At 43.1% G+C, this 24,686-nt stretch overlaps 2 protein-coding genes across 3 annotated transcripts in view; one reads left to right on the top strand and one right to left on the bottom strand.

Annotated features, from left to right (window-relative positions):
• The window catches only part of POU2AF1 (POU class 2 homeobox associating factor 1), a 70,720-nt gene extending 47,457 nt beyond the window's left edge, over positions 1–23,263 (bottom strand). For both annotated transcript variants that reach the window (XM_032202047.1, XM_032202049.1), the window contains exons 1-2: positions 23,034–23,263; positions 19,539–19,735 (exon numbers count right to left, since the gene is read on the bottom strand). The gene's annotated coding sequence lies outside the window, so the exon portion shown is untranslated. The remainder of the gene's footprint in view (positions 1–19,538; positions 19,736–23,033) is intronic.
• On the top strand, positions 20,735–23,877 carry LOC116497794. The gene is made up of 7 exons (XM_032201728.1): positions 20,735–20,744; positions 20,838–20,971; positions 21,234–21,416; positions 21,675–21,795; positions 22,587–22,700; positions 23,595–23,763; positions 23,856–23,877. Exons 1-7 carry the CDS (start codon positions 20,735–20,737, stop codon positions 23,875–23,877), a joined length of 753 nt encoding a protein of 250 aa, XP_032057619.1.
• The last annotated feature ends 809 nt before the right edge of the window (positions 23,878–24,686 follow it).

Genomic DNA, 24,686 nt, shown 5'->3' with positions numbered 1-24,686 from the left:
CATGCCAATCCTGCCTGCTCCGAGACATCCCGAGGCTGGGGAGATGATGCACCGTGCACATCTGCTGAGCTCCTGCGCACCGCCTCGCCCGCCAGATGCCAGCAGCTGCCACAGTGTACCCCAAGTTTTTCTTACCACTGACTGTTCCTCTAACAGAAGCTGCCTGCCTGAGCTGCACGCACCTTTTCCCAGCCTGCTGTGTTGTTTAATCGTTGAGTGTCGTGACCTGCACGAGGAGGGAAGCTTCTCCCTTCTCCCTGACCCCTCAGCAGCCTGCACAGCGACCCCAGCGCCCGCCTTGTAATTGTGCATCGGCTCTGCTAACGAGCTGGGAAGATGCTGAACTAAGGCAATAAAGCTATCATTTATGACGATGATAGCTGCTACTGAATGTGTTTTATAGGAAGAGGATCGTGCTCAAGGAGCGGGGGGCGGGAAGCAGCGTTACATAAAAGGTATTTCAAAAGCGATGCGTTTAAGCTCCTAATCTGGGCAAGTCTTTCAAGTCTGGGGATTCAAGTCTGAGACGCAAGAAGACCTAACACAAACAATTACAGAGCAGCTTGTTTTGACGAAGACAAGCTTGTTTGGACAATTATATATATTCTCAAATAACCATTGCATTCCCCTACCAAAAATCCTTGCTTCCCTTTGAATCGCACCGTACTGACCTCTAAATACACCGAGAACCGCTGCAGAAAGACTGTGGGCATGGCATCACTACCTCAGCTCTGAAACAACTCTCATTTTTCACTCCTGTCAATATAAGAAAGCACAGGACAGAGGTTCACTGCAACAGAAGTAAGACATGGCTGAGAGGAGCACTGACCTGGATGTGCCTAAAAGCAGAGCAATGTGCTCTCAGCCAGTCTGGCAGCCCTGAGCTGATGGGCAACAACAGGAGCTGCCCAAGGCCAAGTCTCAAGATAGCACCTTTATTTCTGCACCACTGAAAGTGCCAGAACAGAAACACCCGATTCCTTTCCTTCTTTTTCCCAACCACCCATCTGAATTTCCTTCTGCGTGGCTGCGCTGCTCCTTGTTGTCCTGTTCCCACTGCCAGTGCCACGCTCACACGTGGGACAGCCTCTCTAAAAGCTGAAACCACCCCTGCTCACTGAAGCCTGACCGTGGCCTTCATGTGGTAACGTGCAGGTTAACTCAGCTCTCTGCCTGTGCCCTGGGACTGAAGATCCCGCAGCCAGCTTTGGGGTTTGTTTTTGTTTGGTTGCTCCAGAAAAGAATTCCCTTTGTGAGGCCACACAGGCGGTTGTAGCCTGAGAAGCAATGCACTGGGGTATTTGTGCAGCAGGAAGTGTTTTAATAAAAGGCCCGAGCTAAGGGACACACAGGGTGAGGTGGAAGTTTCCCACAACTGATGATGAGCATCCGAATCACAGGCTGTCTCCCAGGGTGACCTCACCCTCCCACTATTCCAAGCAGCTCAGAATTATGTTACTTTAAGCATCGTGTTATGACTTTTCCAGAGCCTGCACTCAGCTCCAACCCCCCTCAGAAGCGTTACATGGGCGTGAGGGTGAAGATGCCAGTACGGGAGCTACTGAAAAAAATCCGGCTTTCCAAAGGCCTGGAGCCAGCTCAGAGCAAGGTAAGGACGCTCCTGGGGTTTAGGAAGGTGGCTCAGAGCTGTAGCATCCTGTACACACGTCCCACTCCCACCCTGTGAAGTTCTGGAGAGGTGACAGCTACAGCTGCTGCTTCTTCCACCCACCAAGTGCATTAAGCTCTTAATGAAGGAGGAGAATATACCAAATTTTACAAAGAGCCTGTGCTAGGAACACCGCTCCTTAGTGACATCAAGAGATCCTTGTCTCTGGATACTGTAATCCAAAGACAGCCTGAAATCAGCAGCGATTTTGCTCTCGCAACCCAGACCTGCGAACAACCTGCAAAACCAGCCCACGAAGCTGGTAGGCTCCCAGCCACCTGGTCTGCTCTAAAGGCTACGCCGCTATCTTTGTACGGCTGCCATGGGTTACCCACTCATGAAAATTGATTTGCTTACAGCCTGCTGTGCAAAGTGCATGGTGCAGGACAATTTACAAAGTTTCTGTTATGCTCTTTGCCTCTGTTTCACTTTCTCTTACCTGCAAGAATCTCAAATCGAGTTTTATTTAATAGCTGTTTTTTTTTTCTATGTCCTCAGGAAGCCTCATTAGCGAAGATGGCAACCAAAGGATCCTCAGGAAAAGCAGGTTAGGAAGCTCCTTCCTCTCTTGGTAACAGCCTCCTTCTCTAATGGGGACATCCCCATTACGTACCCAAAGAACTGAGCCACTTCTCTCCCAGGATCAGTTTTCCGTGCCAGCTCCTCGCTCCCCTTACATTACAGGAGCAGGACAGCTGTGTGCCAAAACCCTGTATGTTAAAGGTTATCTGCGACAAAATTCCTGATGAAAATACCTTCTGCGTACTCCCCCCATAACTCAAAATAGATTTTCTCTTCCTTTCTTTCCAGCAGAAAAGAGAAGAGTTCACCCTTATACAGAGAAACAGCTTAGACAGGTATGCATAACACCTTCATCGCCGTGCTGCCAGCCTCCCCAGGCGTATTTCATGTTCTATCACTGAGTGAGAACAGGACATTTCATGTCTGATTTCCCTCCCCCATCTTCCGCCCTCCCCGTTTTTGTTGCTGTTTCAGAGCAAGCAGAGCATTGGGCAAACGCTAAAAGGCTTAGAGGACCTCGACATCCTGGTGGAGGTGCTGCAGGAAGACTTGAACAAAAGCCAACTGCAGAAGGAGTCTCTGTGCTCGGTGCCAGATGGCTTCGGGCAGGGCTTCTCCACGGACCCGCAAGCCTCTCGGTGGGAAAGCAGGGGAAGCAAGCAGGCAGCTGGTGGCCTGCAGGAGAGGCGCCACGGCTTCACCAAGTTGCAATCCCAGTGCTGTTTTAAAGAGCACGGCTCAGCCATTCAGGAAGAGGTACAGACTTCTTCACACGACGGTCAGAAAAATGTGCAAGAGCCCAGCTCTCAAGGAACCTTCCCAAGGACAAGTGAGAAAGAGAGCGGCTGGTGGGTGCAGGACGCCCGTGCCAGTACCCAGAAGGATTTCTGGAGACACCCTGCACAGAACACATCTCCCTGCTTTGACCCATCAGGACACTACCTGGAGGCATTTCTGGAAGCTAACGCGGGCTCTCCAGATGCTGGGGGACACGTGAGGTTGGCCTCGACTTCCTTCACACAGCAGGATCTCTCTGCCATCTCTTTCTTCCAGTTCCAGCTACACAGGGAGGAAAGTTTGCTGCGAAACATCCCAGCCGACAAACTGCTTGCACCTGATGAAAATGGCAACAGGTCTCCACTTTTTCCTATAGAAATACATTGCTTTCTATTTCCTGGGGCCTCGCTTGTCCTGAGGCTTTGCTGTAATTTCAGCCGCTAGCTGAGGGCATACCTGCAGCAAAGGCTTCCTTGCTCCATGGGAGGCTCAGATGTGTTTCAGGATCCACAGTTGTAGACAGAATCAAAATTAAGTTATGAAAACCAGAATCCGAGTTAAATTAGTAAAAATAGAAAGATTTCATTTTTGCAGTAGGATTGCTACACTACAACTGACATCAGGAAAAAATCAGTCGGAACAATACTCAAAAGTGAGTTAAAAATTACAGGTATTCAAAGAAAATTAAACCAAGCAAAACAAATAATTGCCACAGAAAAAGATTTGCAAGAGATCTTTTTCCAAGCTGCATACACTCTCAGGAAAATTACTTTTTTTATTAGTTGGCAATAAAACTGGGTGGGAGGATTACACCTAAATATACATATGCTGCCAGTGTAGAGCACAGACTTCCAAAGAACTGGGAGTGGCTGTTTTGTTAGAAATTAATTGAAAGCAAAGGTTTTATTGATCTCATTTTGCCCAGCATGGCGTCTTTATTTATTTTTTATAAACGACTACTTGCTTCATATCTCTTATTTTGTTCCATGAAGTTCAGCTAGTTGGAAGATACTACTATCAAATCAGACTGACAGAGCATGTAACTTAATTTATAAACTGTCCTAGGCTTGCTGGAAAAGAGATTCTTTCCTGTTCACGTGGACAATTCTGGCCCCAAAGTATTCACAGACCCCACAGAAAAGAACAAGAACTGCAGTGAGTTGCAGAATTATAGAGATGTCATCAAGGGTACCTTGCTACAGGACAAAAAAAAAAGTAATAATAATAATAATAATAATAATATAAATGCCTACATCAGCTGCATCAGTGTTTCCTCCAGGAGGAAAGGAAGATGTGCCCACATTTACAAGAACACAAGTCTTTTCTGTACGAAGTTCAGGAGAAATGTACTGTTTTGAGTAGTTCAGTGAGACTGAATGCACAGAAGAAATGGAACTCTCCTGCATAGGACTGGGAATTACCTTTTAGAAATACTTCTTTAAGTGCAGGAGAAAGGTTTCCCTTCTCTGGGTTTTTACGTGTCTTTTACTCCTCTTCCATGTACTAAAGGATGCAGGTAAAAAAAAACGGAGGTTGGTAACAAAAAAGAAGCATGGAGTAGCTCTTGGAGAGGAGAGAAATGGGACAACAGCAAGAACTAAGGACCGAGAAATCCTGGCAGATAGATTCAAACAAAGCTGCAAAACCAGCACCTCCCTCATTCATATAGAAACTAAATAAATGCTTAAATACCTCAAGCTTTTGGCCTTTATGACCTTCAACATTTCGCATTTTAAATTACACTCCTACTGTTACTTTTGAGTAATTTAGCCATTCCTTTATCTCCTACTTATTTAAAGTGGTGTTTTATTCCAGGCTGCTGCACAAGGCTGTTGCACAAGGAAGAAGAGCCCTGACTTACGCGCTTGCACGGAGATTTGCAGCCCTAAATAAAATTGATGAGAAGGATGCAGAGAAACGGGTAGGGTGCTATCCTGCAAAGAATGGGGACACTTTCCATCACACATAAATGTCTTTCAAACCCTGATAAACACCAAACATCCTGTTAGGCGAGGAGTGTTTACGATGCTTGTGTAGAAACAAAAGAGGGAGGAAGTGATCCGCCCGAGCAAATATTAACACAGCTGGGAACTGAACCCCAAATCCCAACTCCAAACCTCATTCTCCAAGTATTGTGGAAAGTGAAAATGGTTTTCACTTTCAATGAGTTTCTCTCATTCTTCTCTTCTCAGACTGCGTTACATCTTGCTGCAGAAAAGAACCAACACCTGATGGTCAGTGACCTTATATCCCTGGGAGCTAACGTCAATGAGCAGGATGGTCTGGGGAAAACTCCACTCCACCTGTGCGCAGAGAATGGCTACTTGAGAGTTTTAGAGGTAAACTGGTCACTTATGTTGTGCAACCCTAAGTGCAGGGATAGATTAAAGAAATCAAATGCATTTCATTGTAAAATACAGGAGGATTTTATGTACATGAAAATTAGCTTTGGTCTGATGTGGTTAAAGTGAGATAGCTTTAATGGGGGTATTTTGGCAGTGCCAAAATCAGAATTTATCATCTCAAAATCTTCTTGATTTCAGGTTTTGAAGAACTGCAAAGACAATGGCATGCGGGTAGAAGTGAACCTGACTGACCACTATGGTAAGAGGAAAAGCTTAGCTGCATGGATGCTTAGCGTAGACGCCAGAAGTTTCAAAGTACAGATTTTATCTCAGCCAAAGGATGATCAATTTTGTGTTCAAACTACAAGTTCTAGGAGGTGAACCAATCAGTCTTGATAGGGCATCCTTTACAAATAGCCTAGTGCGGGATGGTTTACTCCAGTGGGGTGTTCAAGTGCTGGATTTGCCTGACCTGCCCGTGCTGTTCCGTTCAGGTTTAACCCCGCTGCACTGTGCTGCTCTTGCCCATACCGTCTTAGCTCTGGAATCGCAGAAAACTGACATCAATACCGACACGGGAAGGTTTCTCAGACTACGCAAAGATCAAATTCTCGAGGGAATTAACTGCTTATTGCAAATGGGAGGAAAACTGGAGATGCAGGTGAGAACCAGCAACAGGCTGTTTGTTGTGACTTTATGCGTTCCTATTTGTTTGCAATCACAGGTTTCACTGTCATTTGCAGGTACTAAATTCATGTCAGATTACCACTCCCTATTTGAAAATTGAGGAGAATACTGAGCTAATGTGTTTGCTCCAGACCTATAAACCCAAAAGAGAGCATCTTCTTCAAGAGGTAAGACTTTATATAGTGACTTTTATGCAGACTCTGGCATTTATACATAAGAAACCAAACAGACATTACCAAGAGCAATATAAGCCATACTGCTTTGGAAATGGCAGTAGATAATGCTCCCAAGCCTCGCCCATGCTGACGTAGGGTAGAGCGTCCCTTCTTCAGGAAAAAAGCACTGTAGGAACTCTTACCACATTCGTTCAAGGGGCTGTTACATTTGCAATAACTCCAGTTGCATGGGGAGGCTGCCGTCACACTGCTCACATCTGCCCCCGCTGTGATTCCTCCCAGCAACAACAAATTCATTGCCAACATTTCAGATGGAGACGTCTCGGTAGCAACACCAAGGGAATTCCTCCAGTCCCACTAAGGGAATGCCACCATCCCAAATCCTGCACTATGTTGCTACTTTCAGCAGCTTCTTAAAAGACGAAGAGCTGAATTTTATCATTTCCTCCATCCCTTTGCACACCCATTCCACACCAACACCAGCCAAAGCCTGCATGGACAGAGCCAAAAAATAGATGGGTTCTCCTATGGGTATCAGCAAAATTTGCTAAATTTTTGGTACAGGAATCAAGGCACCAACAATGAAAAGCAGAAGCTCGAGTGCGTAACAGAGGACTAAGATTCTAGGGTGCAGTTCTGCTCTGCTGAAATAATGCAGAGATTAACCTCAAAGATTTGTCCAAGATTAAACAAATATTCAGTGCTTAACACTGACAACAGCCCTTTCACTTTTTCTTGCGTCTTTTTCTATTTCTCTATCAGATAAGAGCTCTCACTTGTGCACGTGTACGGAAACTGATATCACAAGATTTTTAGATAGGAATATAAACATACAGTCATGTTTCAGGTCATTTAGGAACCTAGCTTCTTACCAGTTATGATCTGTAGGAGATAAAACACAATAGAAGCAATTAAAATAATTTCAAGCCAGCTCATCGCTGACTGAACCGACTGATAAACATGCCACCCCCTCCCATCTTTGGGTAAGGAGCAGAATCTAGGTTTCGCACAGCAAAATCAGAACATGTTCTTATCACAAAGCACGCGTGACTTCTGCTGGGAATTTACTGTTCTGGTTTCTTCATCCGCACAGAGTAACAGTTTGCTGGAGGTTCCAAGAATGCCTTGTCCCTCATCGCCAGACAACTTTTCTGAACTTCTTTCCATTTCATCTTTGGACTTCATTGACATCATTCTTAAAGGTATTTTGTGGTTGGGAAATAATTTTACCTAGTCAGAAGCTTTGTTGTGAGCACAACAGCTGTCATGTACTAGCTAGCTCTGGTGTATTTCCTGCATTGCTATATAGCCATAATTCATCAGATTCACATGAACTGATGGAAAAGATGCCCAGTGATTTATAATAGGCTTTGAATCAAGTCCAGAGCTCTGCACAGAATCTCTTTTGCTTGCAAAGCTCCTTACCCAAAACCAAATAGAAAATAGGGCACTGAGTATTTGGCATTAAAGAAGACTTAACATGTTGACTGAACTGAGTATGTGTTGGCTTATTGCCTTCCAGGGAAATGCTGATAAGGCTCGTTATCTGTATCTCACGGTCCACGTGCTGCAGCTGTTGCTGAAGAATAGACCAAGAACAGACAGTAAAAGTCTTCAGATGTAATATAGCTTGAACTAACTGTTGAAAATATCTCCTCAGTACCCAGAATTAAAGAGTAAATACTAAACAGGGAAGATCCTTAAGCCATGTTTTAACAGTGTTAGGCATTCAGTGTTAGATGCTCCAGTCAATCAATAGGTCTTAATTTTCTCATGAAACTGAGCGCTTGCACTTCTTTTTGGAAGTCTCTTTGAGCTGTAGGTGTTCTACGTTCTGAAGCTCTGACAAGGGTGTTTACACTGCTGCCTAATTTGAAAAAAAATAAATTGTAGCCCTTCAAAGCCTAGTCCTGAGCGTATCAACATACAGTCTCTGAACTTACTGTTCAGATGTGCTGAAAACCTCAGGCAACATCATTTTAGACATGAGCTACGGGAAATCAGAATCTGATGGGCTGTATTTAATGCTTTCAGTAGTCCGGCTCTCAATTTGTTCAAGGCTGGAGTTGTCACATTTCAAGGCAGTCCCATTGGAAAAAAAATCCCTCCCCCTCCAAAAAAAAAAAAGAAAAAAGAACACCCCCACACTGATACTGAGCATGTTTTTTCAACAAAAGTCAAGCTCTTTATTTATGCAATCAGAATTTGCCACTAGTAATGGAACGGAGGTGAAGTCTGGGACATAAAACATTTTGAATCAGTTCATTCTTGGTGATCTAACAGAGGAAAATATCTTCATAAAATTCAAATGATAAAAACACCTCAAAGAATCCTTTGTTGTACTGAGCAACTGTGCAAGTTGGAAGGCTAACAGTAGCCTGAATTATTTCCTACTGCCAGATACCCAAGTATTCAACAGGATTCCTAGAAATTAGGTATTAACTGTTAAAGAGAAATCTCTTCCCAGACTTCACATAATTTGAACTTCTGATTGTGAATTAGCTGGTTTCTATGAAACTTCCTTGTTTGCTACATATGGAGCAATCTACATTGACATAATCTACAAAATGATTGATCCAGCAATTAGCTCACACACGTCCCTCCCATTAAACTGGGAGGTTTTTCACATGTAAGCATTGCAGGATCCAGTATTAAGTACTCAGCATGCTTGGGGAATTTATCTTTAATGATCCCTTTGAGTCTCCTTGTTGTAAAAAGGTTTCTTTTCTCCTGTTGGATATCCTTAAGTGTTAAGCTCCAAGAGCTATGTTGCACAGCATCAACCAAGTTTTACTGAAAAATGACAGTGTTTAAGTTAACTCCATTGGGACTTGGGTCATATCCTGTTTCTCATGCCCTGAGCAGCTAAACAGTGTTCTTCTGTATTGCATTACTCTGCATTTATTTTCTCTAGTGTGAATGAGACATGGTACATCAAAATTCTTATGTATATTGTAAAATTTGTGTGTTGTTATTCACGTAATGAGTTGTAAAACACTGGAACATTCATCCACCTCCTTCAATAGGCGTTCTACATGTTTTAATCATATAAAGTCTTTCCTTTCCCCTTTTGGGTTTTATGTTTAAGTACAAAGATTTTCCTCTTATTTTTTTTTCTGTCCTCCCTATTACCACTCATTCATGTTTGCATTTTAACTCACATCTGAGCTCACAGCTCTTTTTATTCATCTGAAGAGAATTAATGAGGATCTTCTGAGTTACTCAGACTCCATTCGTGAGACTTAAGGATCAGATCCAACACCCATTGAAACTAAAGACTTCCTGTGTTCAGTGAAAACTAAGAAATTCTGTATCACAGACAAAACCAAGAAAGAAGCGGTACAGTGAACAAGTAGGGAAGTACATCAATAAGCATTTTAAGAGAAAAAATGAATTGATTTGCGGGATATCTTTAAAGAGTGTAGAAAACTACTGTGTACGAACACAGCATTAATCAAGTTCATTTATTCACAAGGACTCCATTCAGGTGAAAGGAGGACAGGAACTTTAACCTATTAGTCTGTATCATTTATTCAACATACCTAAAGCTGAACTAGCCTGTGAAGTATATTCTACGAGTTATATCTTAATTGCATTACCATTAGTAGGTACCCTTTACGTTGTTTCATTGTTCCTTCATGCCAATAAATACATGATTTCAAGCAGTATGTATCTTACTTGTTTTTATGAATTGTTATTGTCATGCTACACTCACAGCAGAAGTGACTATCATAGGAAGAGCAAATCAGGAAGACTTCATAAAAAATGACAAGCATAAGAGTGGGTTTTTACTAGTTATTGCTGGGGGTTTTTATTTAAGAGTACAATTGTAATAATAATAAAAAATAATTAAAAAACCCCTTCTCTTCGAGCCATATTAATCAACCCACTACCTCTAGCTAGGAACTAGAATACTATTGTTTCAATGAACTTGAAAAGCAATTCCCAAAAGTTTTCAGCACTAGAATTTTTGTCTACAACTGATCTCAAATCAGAAAAAAAAAAAAAGGACCTAAGGAGATGATCAATATAAGAGTTTGCTGAAAAGCCCATAGCTTCTCATCCATTTGCATAAAAATAATTTGCACTTCTACAGCAAGATTTTTCAGATTTTTTTCCCTTTGCGAAGAGAGAGAGCTGTTAGCATTCAGACAGGGGCTCTGCAAGTACTGCATTTTCCCTACTCCTCATGCAACTGCTACTGCAAGTGGTACACCAGCTCTTTACAGACAATTGGTCTCAATAGCTGGACTAAAGAGGAAAAATAATTACAATCGAGTGAAAATTGTGGGGCTAATGCTTTCTAGCCCAGTACCTGCTAACGGATATTGTAATTGTGGTAGGGCCCATTACCAACTCAAGACTGTCCCAAAGGAAAGGATAGCACTCACTGAACTGTTAGCATCACTTCCTTCAGCCCCCACACCCTGCAAGGCTGCCCACAAATCTCTTTAGACAGTCCCAGCTGAAAGCTGTTAGCAGCAGTAACAAGGTCTTAGCAAAACATTTTACAATACTCAGAATACTCAAAGGTTTCACCCACAGCTGTCTTTAACATGAGGTTTGGAAAAGGCACGCATGAACACCAGCCTCCTGTTCTGGTCATAGCCCCATGAAATCCTCGTTAGCACCAGAAACTGTTTTCCATGATCAGTTCTTGTGCCTACAAGATTTCAGGTCACTGAAGCCCAAAAAGCAACCTCTTGACCAGAAGACCCATCCTGTGCTTTACCCACCAAGGGTGCTACCAGGCCAGAAGGAGAAGGACAGGAGCTGCCATCCTGCACCTGCAGCAGGGTACGGGGGGAGCAGCCCAGGGCAGAACCCATCCCTCGCAGGGCTGCATTGACACTGTCAGCCCAGCCCCAAACTCCCCAGCCCTGGGCCCCTTCCAAGAGCAGCCACACAAGGTTGGAGGTGTGCAGCCAGCCCGTGGCACGCCTGGGACAGAGCCCCGAGCTGCTGACACCCAATACCAGTTACGGTGACCAGCCTGGTTTTTGCAGTGTGAGTCCTCCAGCTAATTCATTCCCAGGCAGCTCCCGTGTGCTCCCACAAGCTGTGGTCATGCCTTTGAACTACAGCACAGGCCATACTTAGAGGAGCTGCTTCGCTTCTTCACCTCCCTTCTCATCCAGCATTACAAACTGAGTGTCACTCACCGGCTGGTGTGGTTGTTTAGGTTCCCTGCTCCTTTGAAGTTACATGAGCACCGTCACACCTAATTATTTTTAAGTGCAGTGTAGGAGCTTTGCCGCTGAATTAGCAGCAATTCAGCACAGAAAGATAAAAATAAGTAATAAAGTAGATCAGAGCCAGTACTTACAGCAGTTCTCAGGGATGTTCCTGATCCAGAAAGAAGAAATTCAAGAGATCTGCAGTAGATTTGCAATGGCTTGAAGGTCCTGGCAAGGAGAGAAGCTCTGTGTTACTGACAGGGCTCTCTGATGTGCACTGCACATACTCACCACCAGTGCTAATTGCAAGGCCACACTCCCTGCACTTAGAAGTGAGTGACAGAGCAACCATGGCCTGTCAGACATCAACATAGGATGTACAGAATCCTACAGTAATTCACATCGACTCCCCAGGCTTCTATCTCTAAGAATATCCATACAGGCCTGAGTGAAAAAGAGGTATCTGAGCCAGAGCCCTAAAAGCTGAAGTTACCTCAAAGACAAGTTGCAAGTTACAGCAAAGATGAACAACTGCATTGTTACAACATCCTGAGGCAAGGGAACAGGAACTATATCCTAGGTGTTACCTCAGCAGGGCTCTGGCTGCATATTACTCCTTTCTCCTACAAAACCAACATCTTCAGGTCTCACAGGAAACAACACCATCGCAGGTGCTTGGGTGCTGCTGCCACAGTCCTAAGTGAAGCAAGTCCTGAAAACAAAAGCCTTGGTGCACACAGATCAAGTTCCAGCAGTTTTCATAAGTTATCAGCCACACACGTACTTACAGACCACTATAAAATGCTGTGAAAAAAGAAAGTACAAGCTTTGCTACCAAGCAGCTTGTATATGTCTATGAAACATACACAAAATAAATTGCAGAGGTGGCAGAAAGCATTTGCAAAAGATGAAAAGATTAGGGAAGATATTTTGTGAACGTGAAATTGCACTGCAGACAGATGGAAGCTCTTTTAGGTATAATGCACGTTGAACTAGCAGAAACAACACAAAAAGGGGAGCGCAGCAGAGAACCTGGCCCAGATTTTCAGCAGCACTGAATTCTGCAGTCAGCAAGAGAGCGTGTTACAGACCATTAACTCTGGAAGGTGCGTTAGGCAAATGGCTCTTCTGGGAGCTGCTTTCAGTAGCTAGTGATGACATGAATGCTCAACTATCCTCCTTTCCCACTAGTTACACCAAATGGGACATGAACAAATTCTTTTTGACATAAGGGAATCCCAATCTGGAGGAATCTGGCTGCTTTCCGACCTACTTGCCCTAGCGTGGTGTTACACCAAGATGGACCATAGCAGAAAATCCATCTCCTGTTCTGTTTTTATCCTCCCAAACGTGGCCTTGAAACCATGCTTAACCATAACCACTGCTTCAAATGATCCCTAAGGGTGCTAGATATTGCAAAAGCAAGCTATTATCTCCCAGAGCCTGAAAACGTAACTGAGAAGCACAGACTATTGCCTGTTAAAATAGGTAATGTCAGATACAGAACAATGCCGTGATTGCAAATAACACACACAAAGACAATTGCATTAGAAAATAAAATCCCAGCTACACTCACAGCAAGAATTTAAGCTTCAAGACAAATTAAAAAAAAAAAAAGTTGGGGGTGGTGGGGTGGAAGACTCTGAAGAAAGCCCTCCCACAACTCTGTGAGAATACGGATCAACAGCTGCTAGTCAAAAAACACTGACACTTCCTCTACACCACCCTGCATCCCATTTCCCACAACTCCACATCTCTCCCTCCACGTGATGAAAACTAGGCTGAATTGCAAGCAGAGCTGGAGGAGCCAAGTTTCTGAGCCAAGCAAGAGGGAGAGGCTGAGCTCTTGGCTGATTCAGATTCTTTTAGAGCAGTCTCACCCATCAAGTTTTATTTTTCCTGCTTTGTTTGTGGCTGGAGAAACTTGGAAACCAAATGATTCAATTCAAAACAAGACAAGTTTCTGCAGCGGCGCTGAACAGGACAAATGAAATAGATGCAGAAAAGGGAGCCCCAGCGACTGAAAATTGCGTGTCTCAGTTGCTGTGAAGAGGAATCACAGTGGGGAGAGGCAGGAAAAGGAAAAAGGTCAGGACACGGGCTCCCACTCATCCCAGACAGAGCTCCCAAGCTGCAGTAATCGCCGTGACCCACACAGCCCCAGCCACACACACCCCAGGAGCTGCAGCTTGGTGCTGCTGCACCCTTCATCAGCCCGGTCACCCAGAAGCTTCCCTTCTCCCAAGGAGGAGCATGCTGTGCAGCTCAGCATCCCACAGCTTGAAGGATCAGCAAGAAGTCCCTCCTGTCCCCAGACAACCTAAGCGGGTTGGAGGTTTGGGCATCCATGCCTGTACATGGACCCAGCCCCAGAGCATCTGTGCCCTCAAGCACTGCACCATCAGTGTCCTGTCCTTTTTCCCCCATCCTTCATCCCACACAATTTCCAGGAGGAGGAAGTAGTTGAGATTCAGATTATCAGGAAAGGTTTTTCCTGAAGAAAGATGATGAGGGGAAGGAGATTCCTGCTGAGCTCCCTGCCATGCTCAAGACACAATGATTATTCCTGCTATCCAGGCTACAATTTTTTACTTGTCATCTGCTTTGAAGCCACTTTGCCTTTATTTCAGTGATGCAGTTTCAGGGTTCACTTGGTATAGCAGCAAGAGATTAGTAATCAGTGGATAAAACATCATTTGTTGGGAGTAAAAACCTAAGATGTTAACCAGTTATCAGAAAGGCCCCAGGCACTGCTGTGCTCCGCACTTGGCCATACTTCACTGCTCTCTATACCCATGAGAAGCCTGTCTAGGGAGGTCCCAGCTCTTAATTATCTCCATTTGTCATCTCTATACATCATCACTGGCCCAATAAGTTTACAAGTAATCTCATTTTTTGGAACAAAACAAGATCGCCAAAGACAAATATTGAATTCTGTGTGGTGTAATAAGTACATGCAGAAATCACAATACCATTACCTGAGGGTTACTGTGTAAGCCAGAATAAATACTCACTCCAGATCTAAAGGTAAACACACAGCATGAATTAATACAAAAACACAGTGACAGATTACAAACAGTAAAATTGGTTTGGGTTTGCTTCATTTTAAATAAAACCCTACAGATCCATTTGCTGCTTCTTAATCCTTCACAATTGCTTCTAGAAAACTATTCACAAAGAACTGGTCACCAGCAGCATGGAAACACAGAACAACCTGCTTTTAAAGGTCCACACCAAGGCTCCCAAAAATAAAATTCCAGCCTCACAAGCAATGAGACTTAACAAGGCATTTTACAGTCCACAAAACACAGTCCCCTTACAACTTCAGCTTTCACTGATCTCGCGGGACTTCTTTGCATCTCACTCTGCCACTTCCACAAAGCTTTTTTAGAGAACAGAACTTAAGAGGTGTATTCACAGTTCTGCTCAGGCTGTTGTGAAATCACATCTCAATTAAGAAGTCTCTGCCAGCTAGAAAGGCTCTAAGAAATACCAGGGAACTGAAATTCTGCTAGGATTTAAAATGGTTTTAGTTTCTTATTTCATTTTGTAAAGGTTCCAAGGTGTGCATGTTTTGAGTCCTAGTTAACACGACCTTTCCATTTCACTGGAATTATTACTCACACACAAAGGCAATCTCTTTTCTGATATAATACAAGATAAGCTTCTGCAGAACCCAGCAGTTCTTCGAGTTCGCAGCCAAAGCCTATTTGCTAAGGTGAAACACGTACATTGCTAAAGTCCATTGTGATGATATTTATGTATGTTAGGGAGGTCATTTTGGTAGTGGAATTTTACTTTGTGTTCATAGTAGCCTATTTCCTACAATATACTCATCTATTTATTACTAAAGCCTCAGCTACATTCTCTTACGGATGAAATAAAGCTTTCCTGAGGAAACAAAAGCTATGGACTGCTGTATTCCATACATTGCCTCCTCATCCAGAATTAGAGCTCAGCTGCAAAGATGTTCATATATGTCATCCAAATTATGTCCTTTGAATCCATCTAGATATAAAACACTGCTGTTACCAAAAAAAATACAACTAAGAAGTAAAACGAAACCCGCAATTTCTCTGCATTGTCCCCAGAATCTGAAAAATCTGGTCTCTCTTTCACCAATAAACCTCATTAACTTGAATTTCAGTTGTGGTACAGCGAGCTTTTCAGCATTATCTCAGAACAAGCAGTCTTCAGGTGTTCTGTTTTCTAGCACAGCGATCAAGTCCCAAGTGCCAGAAGCCTTACATTCATTTGATTCCCACAGAAGAATGAATTAGAACAGCAGTAAGTGCTGCAAAATGAAGAGAAATGAATCTTAAGCCATGGAAACAGGAAGGAAAATAAATGAGAATCTTTCACATTTGGTCACTTTCACCACTGCAATTTAATGGGTGTTGTTTGTTTTTATGACCATGATGACAAATAACCCTGGGAAGCTCCAGGTTACACGACCGTGTTTGTATTCTGTGTGGAAGAAGACTCCTTTCTCTTCTGCATGGGTTAGGTACCTTGTAGACAAAACAAAAACCAAAAACCACCACACACACAAGCCTGGGAAAATAAATACACGTTGTGTTGCCCTAATAAATTTATGAGTGTAATATGTGACTACGATCCGACCCGTGACCTACTGCTCCAGTCAGGGAGGATGTTGGCAGGACCCAGTTGTAAGCCCTCGGGTTGGGCAGAAAATTACCTTCAGCCTCCCCTCGCAGTTCAGCCACCTGTGAAACTGAAGGGGAGCACAAGAAATATCCCACTTTTGTCACCATGTCCTCGGTCTTTGCTAAATGGTGCAGTTCAAGGTACATTGCGGTTCTGAAAATAGTGATCCTCAAGAGTCACTCATTGGTAATGTGACTAAGAACCATCAAAATTGCCTTGGCTTTGTCCCAAGGTAAATTTGTGAAAGCCCAGCCTTTCACTGGAAGGCTTTAAAACCATGTCAGCTTTCGCATGAGCTTCTCTTAAGAAAAGCCCTACAATTGTAAAGCAAGTATTACCTAAAAGCAAGTGGCCTTCTTTAGCAGAGTCAAAGGCTACACAGTAAGCATTATCCGGAGAATAAAGTTTATGCTGAAATATAATAACATGGTACAACTATGGACCAGGTTGGTCAAATATTTTCCAAAGAATACACACCACCTGTGTCCGTGTTAACATAACCTTCCCTTTATTTAGAAGCCTTTATTCAATTTAACAGGAAAAAAAAAAAATTGCTTGACTGGCTTACTATAGTATTATAAACACATTGGTACCTGCTTGTTCAGATGTCATGTCATCAAAATAACAATGACTTCTCAAATCCCAATGACCAGAAAGAAAATTGCTAAGGATAACGTGAAGTTTGTAGCACAAATCTAGCGTGGTGTGCGCTGGAAACACCAGTGATTATGTTCAATGAAGGGAAGAAAACAGCACTCCTAACCAAAATACTTACATGAGGTGAAGATGAAAAAAAAAAAAAAGAAAAAGAAAAGCAAAGCACCTGCTTGTTCATCAGGTATGGTGAGTCCCATACCAGAGAAGAACACTTTGCCCTCCCTCAGGCAGTATTTGAGGTGTGAAATCTCTCACTTCTGTCTTCAATAACAGGCTTTTAGTCTTATTCATCCAATAAGCCTGCCCTCTTTTTATCTTCTTTAAGAATTCAATGGGAAAAAGGGGATTGTACTTAGCCTCTCCCTCTTTTTTTTTTTTTTTTTTTTTGTTGTTGTTGGTGTGTGTGTCCTTTTGCTGAACTGAAAACTTAAGATAGACAACAACTAAAAAGTTACCTGCCTTTGTCACCAAGTCAGACAAGCCTTGCAATGACTCAGGTACTAGCTATTGCTCTCGATTACAGTCACGAAGCATTTTATGAGGATGTTAAATTCAAGTCCCCGCCAGGAAAATGACAGCTTGACATAGAGAGCAACATCATGTATCAGTTCTGTGGAAAAGGGAAGTGGCGTAGCTGATAGCAGCACCTATTACCACCCTAAGACTCAACAGAGAAAACGCTATGGCGAGCCATTTCCTTGTTCAAGACCCATCACCACCACACACCAGTTTGTACAGCAAACAGCAGTTAGATAAAATGCTTCCTGTATGAAGGAAAGCTGCTAACTTCTTGTGTTGTCTATGCATCCTGACATCTCAGGGAGTCCCTGGTGTCATTTCCACACCACTGTGCATGCTGCATGCCCGGGGCAGAGCTCTGTCTGATCCAGGACTGCAAAGCCCATCCAAACTAACCTTCCCTGGAAAGTATTTCTGCACCAGAACTTGCAGAGGAACACAGAGCTATGTAGCAGCTGGTTGGAAAATAGAAGTACTGTTGAAAAGAAGGAGCTGAATGTTTAACCACTCATCGCTTTCTCTAGAATTAGCAGCTGTACAGCTCCAGCTGAACAGAGCAGTGTGATCAGGTTGTTCCTCTCTGCTCCCCCTTTTCCTCTCCTTCCTCTGCTCAGAGATACTGACAGCAAGGTAAGAGATGTGGACTGAAACCTCTGGAAAAGAAAGGAACTGAAAGCATATTTCTGTGTGAACGTGCCAGCTCTGCAGATGTTGGCTGGGAGATGGCTCTGGCTCTATCTGGGGTTAAGGAAAAAAGGAGGAGGAGGAGAAATAGCTGTGTTTAATTTGGCAATTCCCAGAACTCACTAGGTGTGCTCTGAGACTAAGCACCAAGGCAAAGCCCTGCAGGGGACAGAATCGGCAGAAGCAAAGCTAGTTCCTGCATTCCAGTCTGTTTCAGGCAGGACCTATGCACAGGATTTCTCCAATGGGGACAATTCCAGGCATGCTCAGAGACAGATCTCTGTGCTTGGGGAATGCAAACTCAAACAAGGAGGTGAGTTTAGGCATTTCCAGCATTAGGCAGCCACTGAGAGGAAACACTTTGGTCTGTAATTTAAAATGCAGGCAGTTCAGATCTAATTAAGTCTTATGTTAAAAACCAAAATATTTAATAGATATTCTATTGCGCATCCTCCTATAAAGCGCAATGTTTGGTTGGGGACTTCAGCCATTACTGTGTATAAAACGTGAATACCAACTAATCCTTTCATTGTAAAATCAGATTGGCACAGCAGCACCACCAACAACTGGCAAGCTGCATGTTGCCAATTAAGATCCATTCCTAACTTTGGAAAAAAAAAAAAAAAAAAAAAGAAGAAATCTCCTCTACCTGAATGCACTCCTCCCCACCCTCATTTTTTCCAGGCTGCCTATCCGATAGTACAATGATTGCCTTTCAAAAATGTATCTGGAAACCACTCTTTTACTGTGTCCCTAAAAAGGTGAGCCTCTTTGAACTAGTAGTTGTGGGAAACAACCTTCACAAACACGTGGGCATTAAATACCACCACAAAAGGTACAAGCAGAGGAGAGCAACGCGAGATACCATCCAGAAATGCTTTTGCATAGTTATTTCACAAGAAAACAGAGGTCTCTGCTAGACATATGAGATCTCCATGGAGAAGGAACCCCCTTGATTTTAGCTCCTTGCCTGCTGGTGCCCAGGCACCTGCCGAGTACAGGGACCCATATCGGTGCTGTGCAGCTCCCTGGTGGCAGCAAGCACCCTGTTATCCCCTGCCACGGGGCACAGAGCTCTGTACCAGCACACACGCCTCCTGCTCACCTGCCACTGCTCCAGAGCCACTCAGCAGTGCTGCAGCCTTTGACACCCCACCCCACGAAAAATGGGAAAGCAGAGGGTGTGCTAAACCAGGTCCCCAAACTGTGTTCTAGAGTCTGCCACAGATGTTGGAAAACAGAGGGGACAAAATAACCATAAATAATGACATTTTCTATAACAAACACTGGAAAACACCGATGGCTTACCAGGGGTTTTGTTTTACACTCATAAATTATTCAGCCTATCCCCAAAACAAACACAGCACATCCCACACTTACTGAGGATTCCTTATGGTAAATGAGGATTCATAGAATTTGTAACATCACGGCTGTTATAGGGACCCTGAACAGCTCAGATTACGAAGTACAGCAGCAAATTGTCTATGATCCTGGATAAGCATTTATCTGTGCTGCAACATTTGTATTTCATATGTAAATTCTTTAGATTGGACAGAGTAGAGCTTCTGTTATATGACCACAGGGGAACACAATAGGCTTAAGCAGCTGCCATGAATATTTTACACCAACACATTAGCATGTTTTAACTTTCACTCACCATTAAATATTCAGTGGCTGAAAAGAAAGCTCTCTCTATGCCTTTCTGGTACCCACATTTGGCACTTCATGACATTCAGCACAGTAGGCGGATGGGATGGCTTTCTTCCTCTTCATTTTCACCATTTTCTCAAGTTTGGCTTGGGACAACGGGGAGCGACAACTTCCAGATCATGAGGACTGTCAAAGTGGAATTCCCTGCAACAGAAGAGAACAGAACCTGACGGTCTGTCCAGCAGGTACTTGGAGATAATATACCCAAGATTATTAGCTGCTTTAGGATGCTTTTCCATCCTATGCTGCTCAACAAAAAACTGTAGTCAGACATTAATTTTACTGAATGATGCAGGAACCCTTAGATAATCGATGAGACTTGCAGAAATTTGTATTGTAAAAGTTAAGTAGGCTTAAACAACAAGTATAGAGCATTTAGTGTTATTATATGAGATTCACATATCCAAAGACTTCCTTTTTGTACTGCAAAATAAATCAATATTGACACTGGCAGTACTTTTAAATGAGGCAGAATTCCTTTAACTGATTTTGGTGTTATGACATGAATAAGCCATCCTTTATATAAACTGTAGAGACACCAACTCTTTCTAATCTACACAACATAGCCACATTATATAAGAAAAATTGACAGCTTGTTTTGGTTTTGTTGCTCTACAGGCTTTTTCTGCCCTGAAGGAAGCATCACACCAGTCCCATGTCCCCCAGGTACTTTCCATCCCGAAGGAGCAGGGACATCACCCAGCTGCTTGACGTGCCCTGTGGATTTCTTTAATCCCATGCCTGGCCAAAAAGCATGTCTTCCATGCGGCTCCGAGGCAGCTCAGCCTGCAGAAGGGCAAGAGACTTGCGTCTGCCTTGGGAAAGGGCAGGTGTTTCAGGTACAGAAGCAGTCCTGCAAGAACAGTTCAGTCCTAACACATATCCCATTACTTCAGACATTGATCTTCACCTGTCTTACCTCATGTGCACTGCCCTAATCAGTGTCTCTTTGGCATTGGCAGCTTGCAGTTCTACGTCTCATTTCCAATTACACTGAGCCACTGGTGTGGAAACACCACACCAGATTTACGCACGTTCTGAGTTTTAGAGCTACACTGATCCTTCTCCTTTGTGGGAAGTAAAGGGAATGTGCACAGACAAGAAAGTTTAATCTGACCTCAGTGAAATAAGGCGCAATGCCTAATGCAGCAAGGTACAGAACAGCATCTGCATGAGGCTGCAGGTTGCTAAATAAATATCTGGTTTTTCTTCCAGGCCCGTGATGCTCACTGCACATGCCCTCCAGGTTATCAGAGCTCCTCCGACGGTGGAAGACACTGCGTCAAACGAACATATGATATCTGTCGGGATGCAGCCTCTCGAAATCAGGAAGGACAGTGTTTAACCAAGAAAGAATGGGCTCATTATTGCTCAGAAAAGGTAGAGCTTTTTTCCACTAGTTAAATCCAAGGTACACGCAGAAACTGCCCTGCAGCAAACTCCCTAGCTCTTTCTTCACTGAGCACAGACAGCAGAACCAAGTGTGTTAGTGTTTTCACAGGAGGTTTTGCTGCTTCTTCAAACTGAAAAAGGAAGCCAGACAAGAAGCCAGATTTCCACCTTCACTCAAGGAATACCTGGCTTCTAAGGTATTCTAATTTATCTTCTAAGCTGCTATTTCATTCCCTTTTTCCTCCTGCAGGTTTGTGCTGTCCCCAGGGATTATCAAGGCTATGACAAGGTTCTTGGCCTCTGCATCTGTCAAGCTGAGGATCTGGAGAGTGTGTGCAATTCGCAGTGTAGGAGACAACAAAGAGAGACTCTGCGGGTCGCTTGTACCAAGAAAAATCCTCAGCTCATTATCACTTACAGAAATGGGAGCAAGGTAAAAGCTGCAGTTATTTTCACCATCTACTATTTTTTGCTATATTTATATTTTCATTTTTCAGCAATTCAGCAATTTTTCAACAAAAGAGAAGCCTCATGTTTGTTTGTTTGTTTCCTTTGAAAATTATAGAAAGCAACAAACAACCCCCCACCCCAGACACTAGTCTATTATATGCAGAGCATTTTTTTTTCTACCTGGCCTTACATTGCAACCGTGTGAAAAAATCCCATGTTTTCCAAGTCCTTTTTCTTTTAGGTTGCCGTTGTCTTGGAAGAATTAGGAACGGTTCTACTAGGACCATATTTCCCTTTAAAAGATGTCTGCACTTCAGAACAAAGCAAATATTCCCATCCAGCATACATCGTCAAAACAAGTGGTAAGGGAAAGGCTAACAAGAGCTATAGCGTTAGCTGGCGTAGAGTTATAGCTTGGTATTGCATGTTTTTTATAAATACCTGCAATTTCCATATTATTTATAATGCAAACAAAAAATCTTGATACACTGTGATAGCATAAAGTAATATTAAGTCACTCTTCTGTGCACAATTCACCCCACTCAGTCCCAGAACATTGATCCGAGTTCTATACATTTCCAATATTTTGGGAATGTACAGATACTCAGACTCCCTCCCACTCCCATTTTCTAAACAGACATGAACAATATCTTCGTGTGTTAAGGGACTCCCTTCTCACATCCTTTATCTGAAGGGATTTTCATTTGGGCTTCAGATTTTAATGTGAATTTACCAAGTAGAACTAGAAGTAGGTAAACTTTTTTTTTTTTTTTTTTTTTTTAGCATTCTAGAACTAAAGCCATAAACACTATTTATACAACCACATGAAAATTTAGTAGTAGCAATAGGATGCAATCATTTGCCCATGGTACCTTTGTACAGTTTCATTGACTTCAGCCAAGTTAAACCAGTTGCTGCTTAAGGAACAGGTCTTGCAACACCAAACAAACCCTAAAGCCTTTGGATAAGGCCCAAGTGTTTTTAAGCACTGCCCTAGAATAAGAAAAATGAACTGAAAAGCATGCAGTTTAGTTTTAGGTTCTGTAGACTTTATTTGGGGGGTTGGTGAGCTGATACTCTATAAACTAAAAGAAAAATAGAAGTCCAACTTGTTGAAAAACAGAAGTGACCAATACTTTTTATACTGCTTCAGGGAAAGGATTTTTAGGAGCGTATAATCCTGACCCACACCTATTTCACAACTTCATCATGCTAAACAAGGCTTCATCGCTACAGAGAAACTGGCCTTCCTCAGCAACAGCTCCAGGTAAGGTCTCAGAAAGCTGCAGAGCATATATTTAAATACAGATTCTCCAAGATTTAATTGCTTCCTCAAATCAACCATCTCCAGTACTGAACTAAATAGGAAATAGCAACAGTTCAACAGACCTTACCATCCTTAAATTCCCAGAGAAACTGTTCACACTAAGCACAGGGAAGCGAAAGGAAAAGCTCTGACTTCTCTGCACTGCGAGTCAGAGCCACTGCACTCACAGCTGCCAACAGGCTGCTTCCTCCTGGCCCCCGTCTCTCCCCCAGGGGCAAGGAGGAACAGCTGTGTGGCAACTGAATGCATAGCACCTGGCACACAGCCCCCTACCTTCCACCACATCCACAGGGCTGCAGAGAGGACAGAGCCCAGGAGCAACTGGCAGGGTGGAGCTCTCCTCAGATCCTGATCCATGCTTCTGCTCCATTCCTCAATCCTAATTTACGCCACCGTCTCCATAGCTTTGGGCAATTCAGATGACTTCCTTAGTAGGAAGTCACTTGCATTCCTCTTGGAGAGCAGGACTTGAGTTCCTCCGTGTCTCCAGAGATATCCTCAAATCCATAGCCAAGCCAAATCTGACAAAAGACAAGAAGACAGATACCTTACAAAGGCTGCAGATTTTACAAGAAGTGCTGCTTCTTCACTAGACATGCTTCAGCAGAGCCATTGCAAAAAGACAAGAAAACGTGGTGCAAAATTAGCCCATGTCAGGAAAATGCCAGTTGCATTTTTACGTGCTGTCTTGACAGTATGCCTTACTCTGGAAGCCAGACTTGCATCTATAAAGCTTAGTCATAAAAATGAATATATAAAAAGGAAATGCTGTATTCTGCAGCAGTTCTGTAGGCAGCAAATGATCGGTAATGATCCAAACCTGTGCTTTTACAGGTAACTCTAGCCAGAAAGAATCCAGATCTCCCATGGAACAAAGCCTGAAACCTTCAACTTCCACATCAAAAATCATATTTACTGGCATCTTAAATCCTACCACATGCATTAATGCTAATGTTACCATCATGTTCATTGTCTCCAAGGAACATTACCCAGTTTATGATGTGTAAGTACAAGGCCTGAATGCAGAACTTAGCTAATGCACTTTTGCTTAAGCTACAGAGAAACAGGCTGAAGTTTTCACTTTTCTCGACACAGAACTAAGAGGAAACGTGACTAGGAAGACTAGAAGTCTCATTATTAAGCATACTTCAATGTCTTTTTCAAAGAGGAGACACTGTGGCACAGTAGGAAACAGAGTGCAAGACTTCAGGAAAGCAACATTCACTTATTAAAATAAGCAAAAATAAACGTTTACATGTTGTTCTTGATACCCTGCTGGAGCTATTTCTGACCCATTAAAAAGCATACCCGTGCTAACACTTTGCAGGATGACTTCTCACTAGCTTATACTGTATAATTGCTCCAGTTGATCCTGAGTTCTCTTCCCTTTTATATAGCCATTGAGTTTTAGGATCTTATCTGAGCTAAGGATTAGATTTTGGTAAACTAACCCAAATGGAAACAAGCCGTTTCTACTGCACTGAAAGCCTTGGGAGCTCTGCCTTTGCTGCTTTTATTTCTGTGGGTTTCTTCCCCTATAGCCTATTTTATTTCTGGCATTCATCCAGCTTCAAAGCACCAAGTAACACGTAATGAATAACAAAACCTTCACATGGATTCCGTGTTGGCATCTGTGGTGTTTAAACACCTACAAGGGGTCCCCATGACTGTTTCTTCACTGCTAAATAAACATCCATGCTGCTTAAGGTTAATTCCTGCTACATCACATAGAGAACTGGCTCGAGCAGCCCAAACCAAAGTAGGGCTGAATTAACAGTGCCGCTGTGTGGACAATTAGAGGTCCAGCGCCTAAATTCGTGCTGAGCCTCAGTTATTTAATGACATAGATGAACCCTAAGTGGCAACTATGCCTTGCCAAAGCTCTGCTGTAGGTATAAGTCTACACAGACACACAAAACCTAGTGA

This window comes from Aythya fuligula, chromosome 22, assembly GCF_009819795.1.
Source record: "Aythya fuligula isolate bAytFul2 chromosome 22, bAytFul2.pri, whole genome shotgun sequence".
Classification (NCBI taxonomy): domain Eukaryota; kingdom Metazoa; phylum Chordata; class Aves; order Anseriformes; family Anatidae; genus Aythya; species Aythya fuligula.
This window is presented reverse-complemented; position numbering and strand designations above follow the sequence as displayed.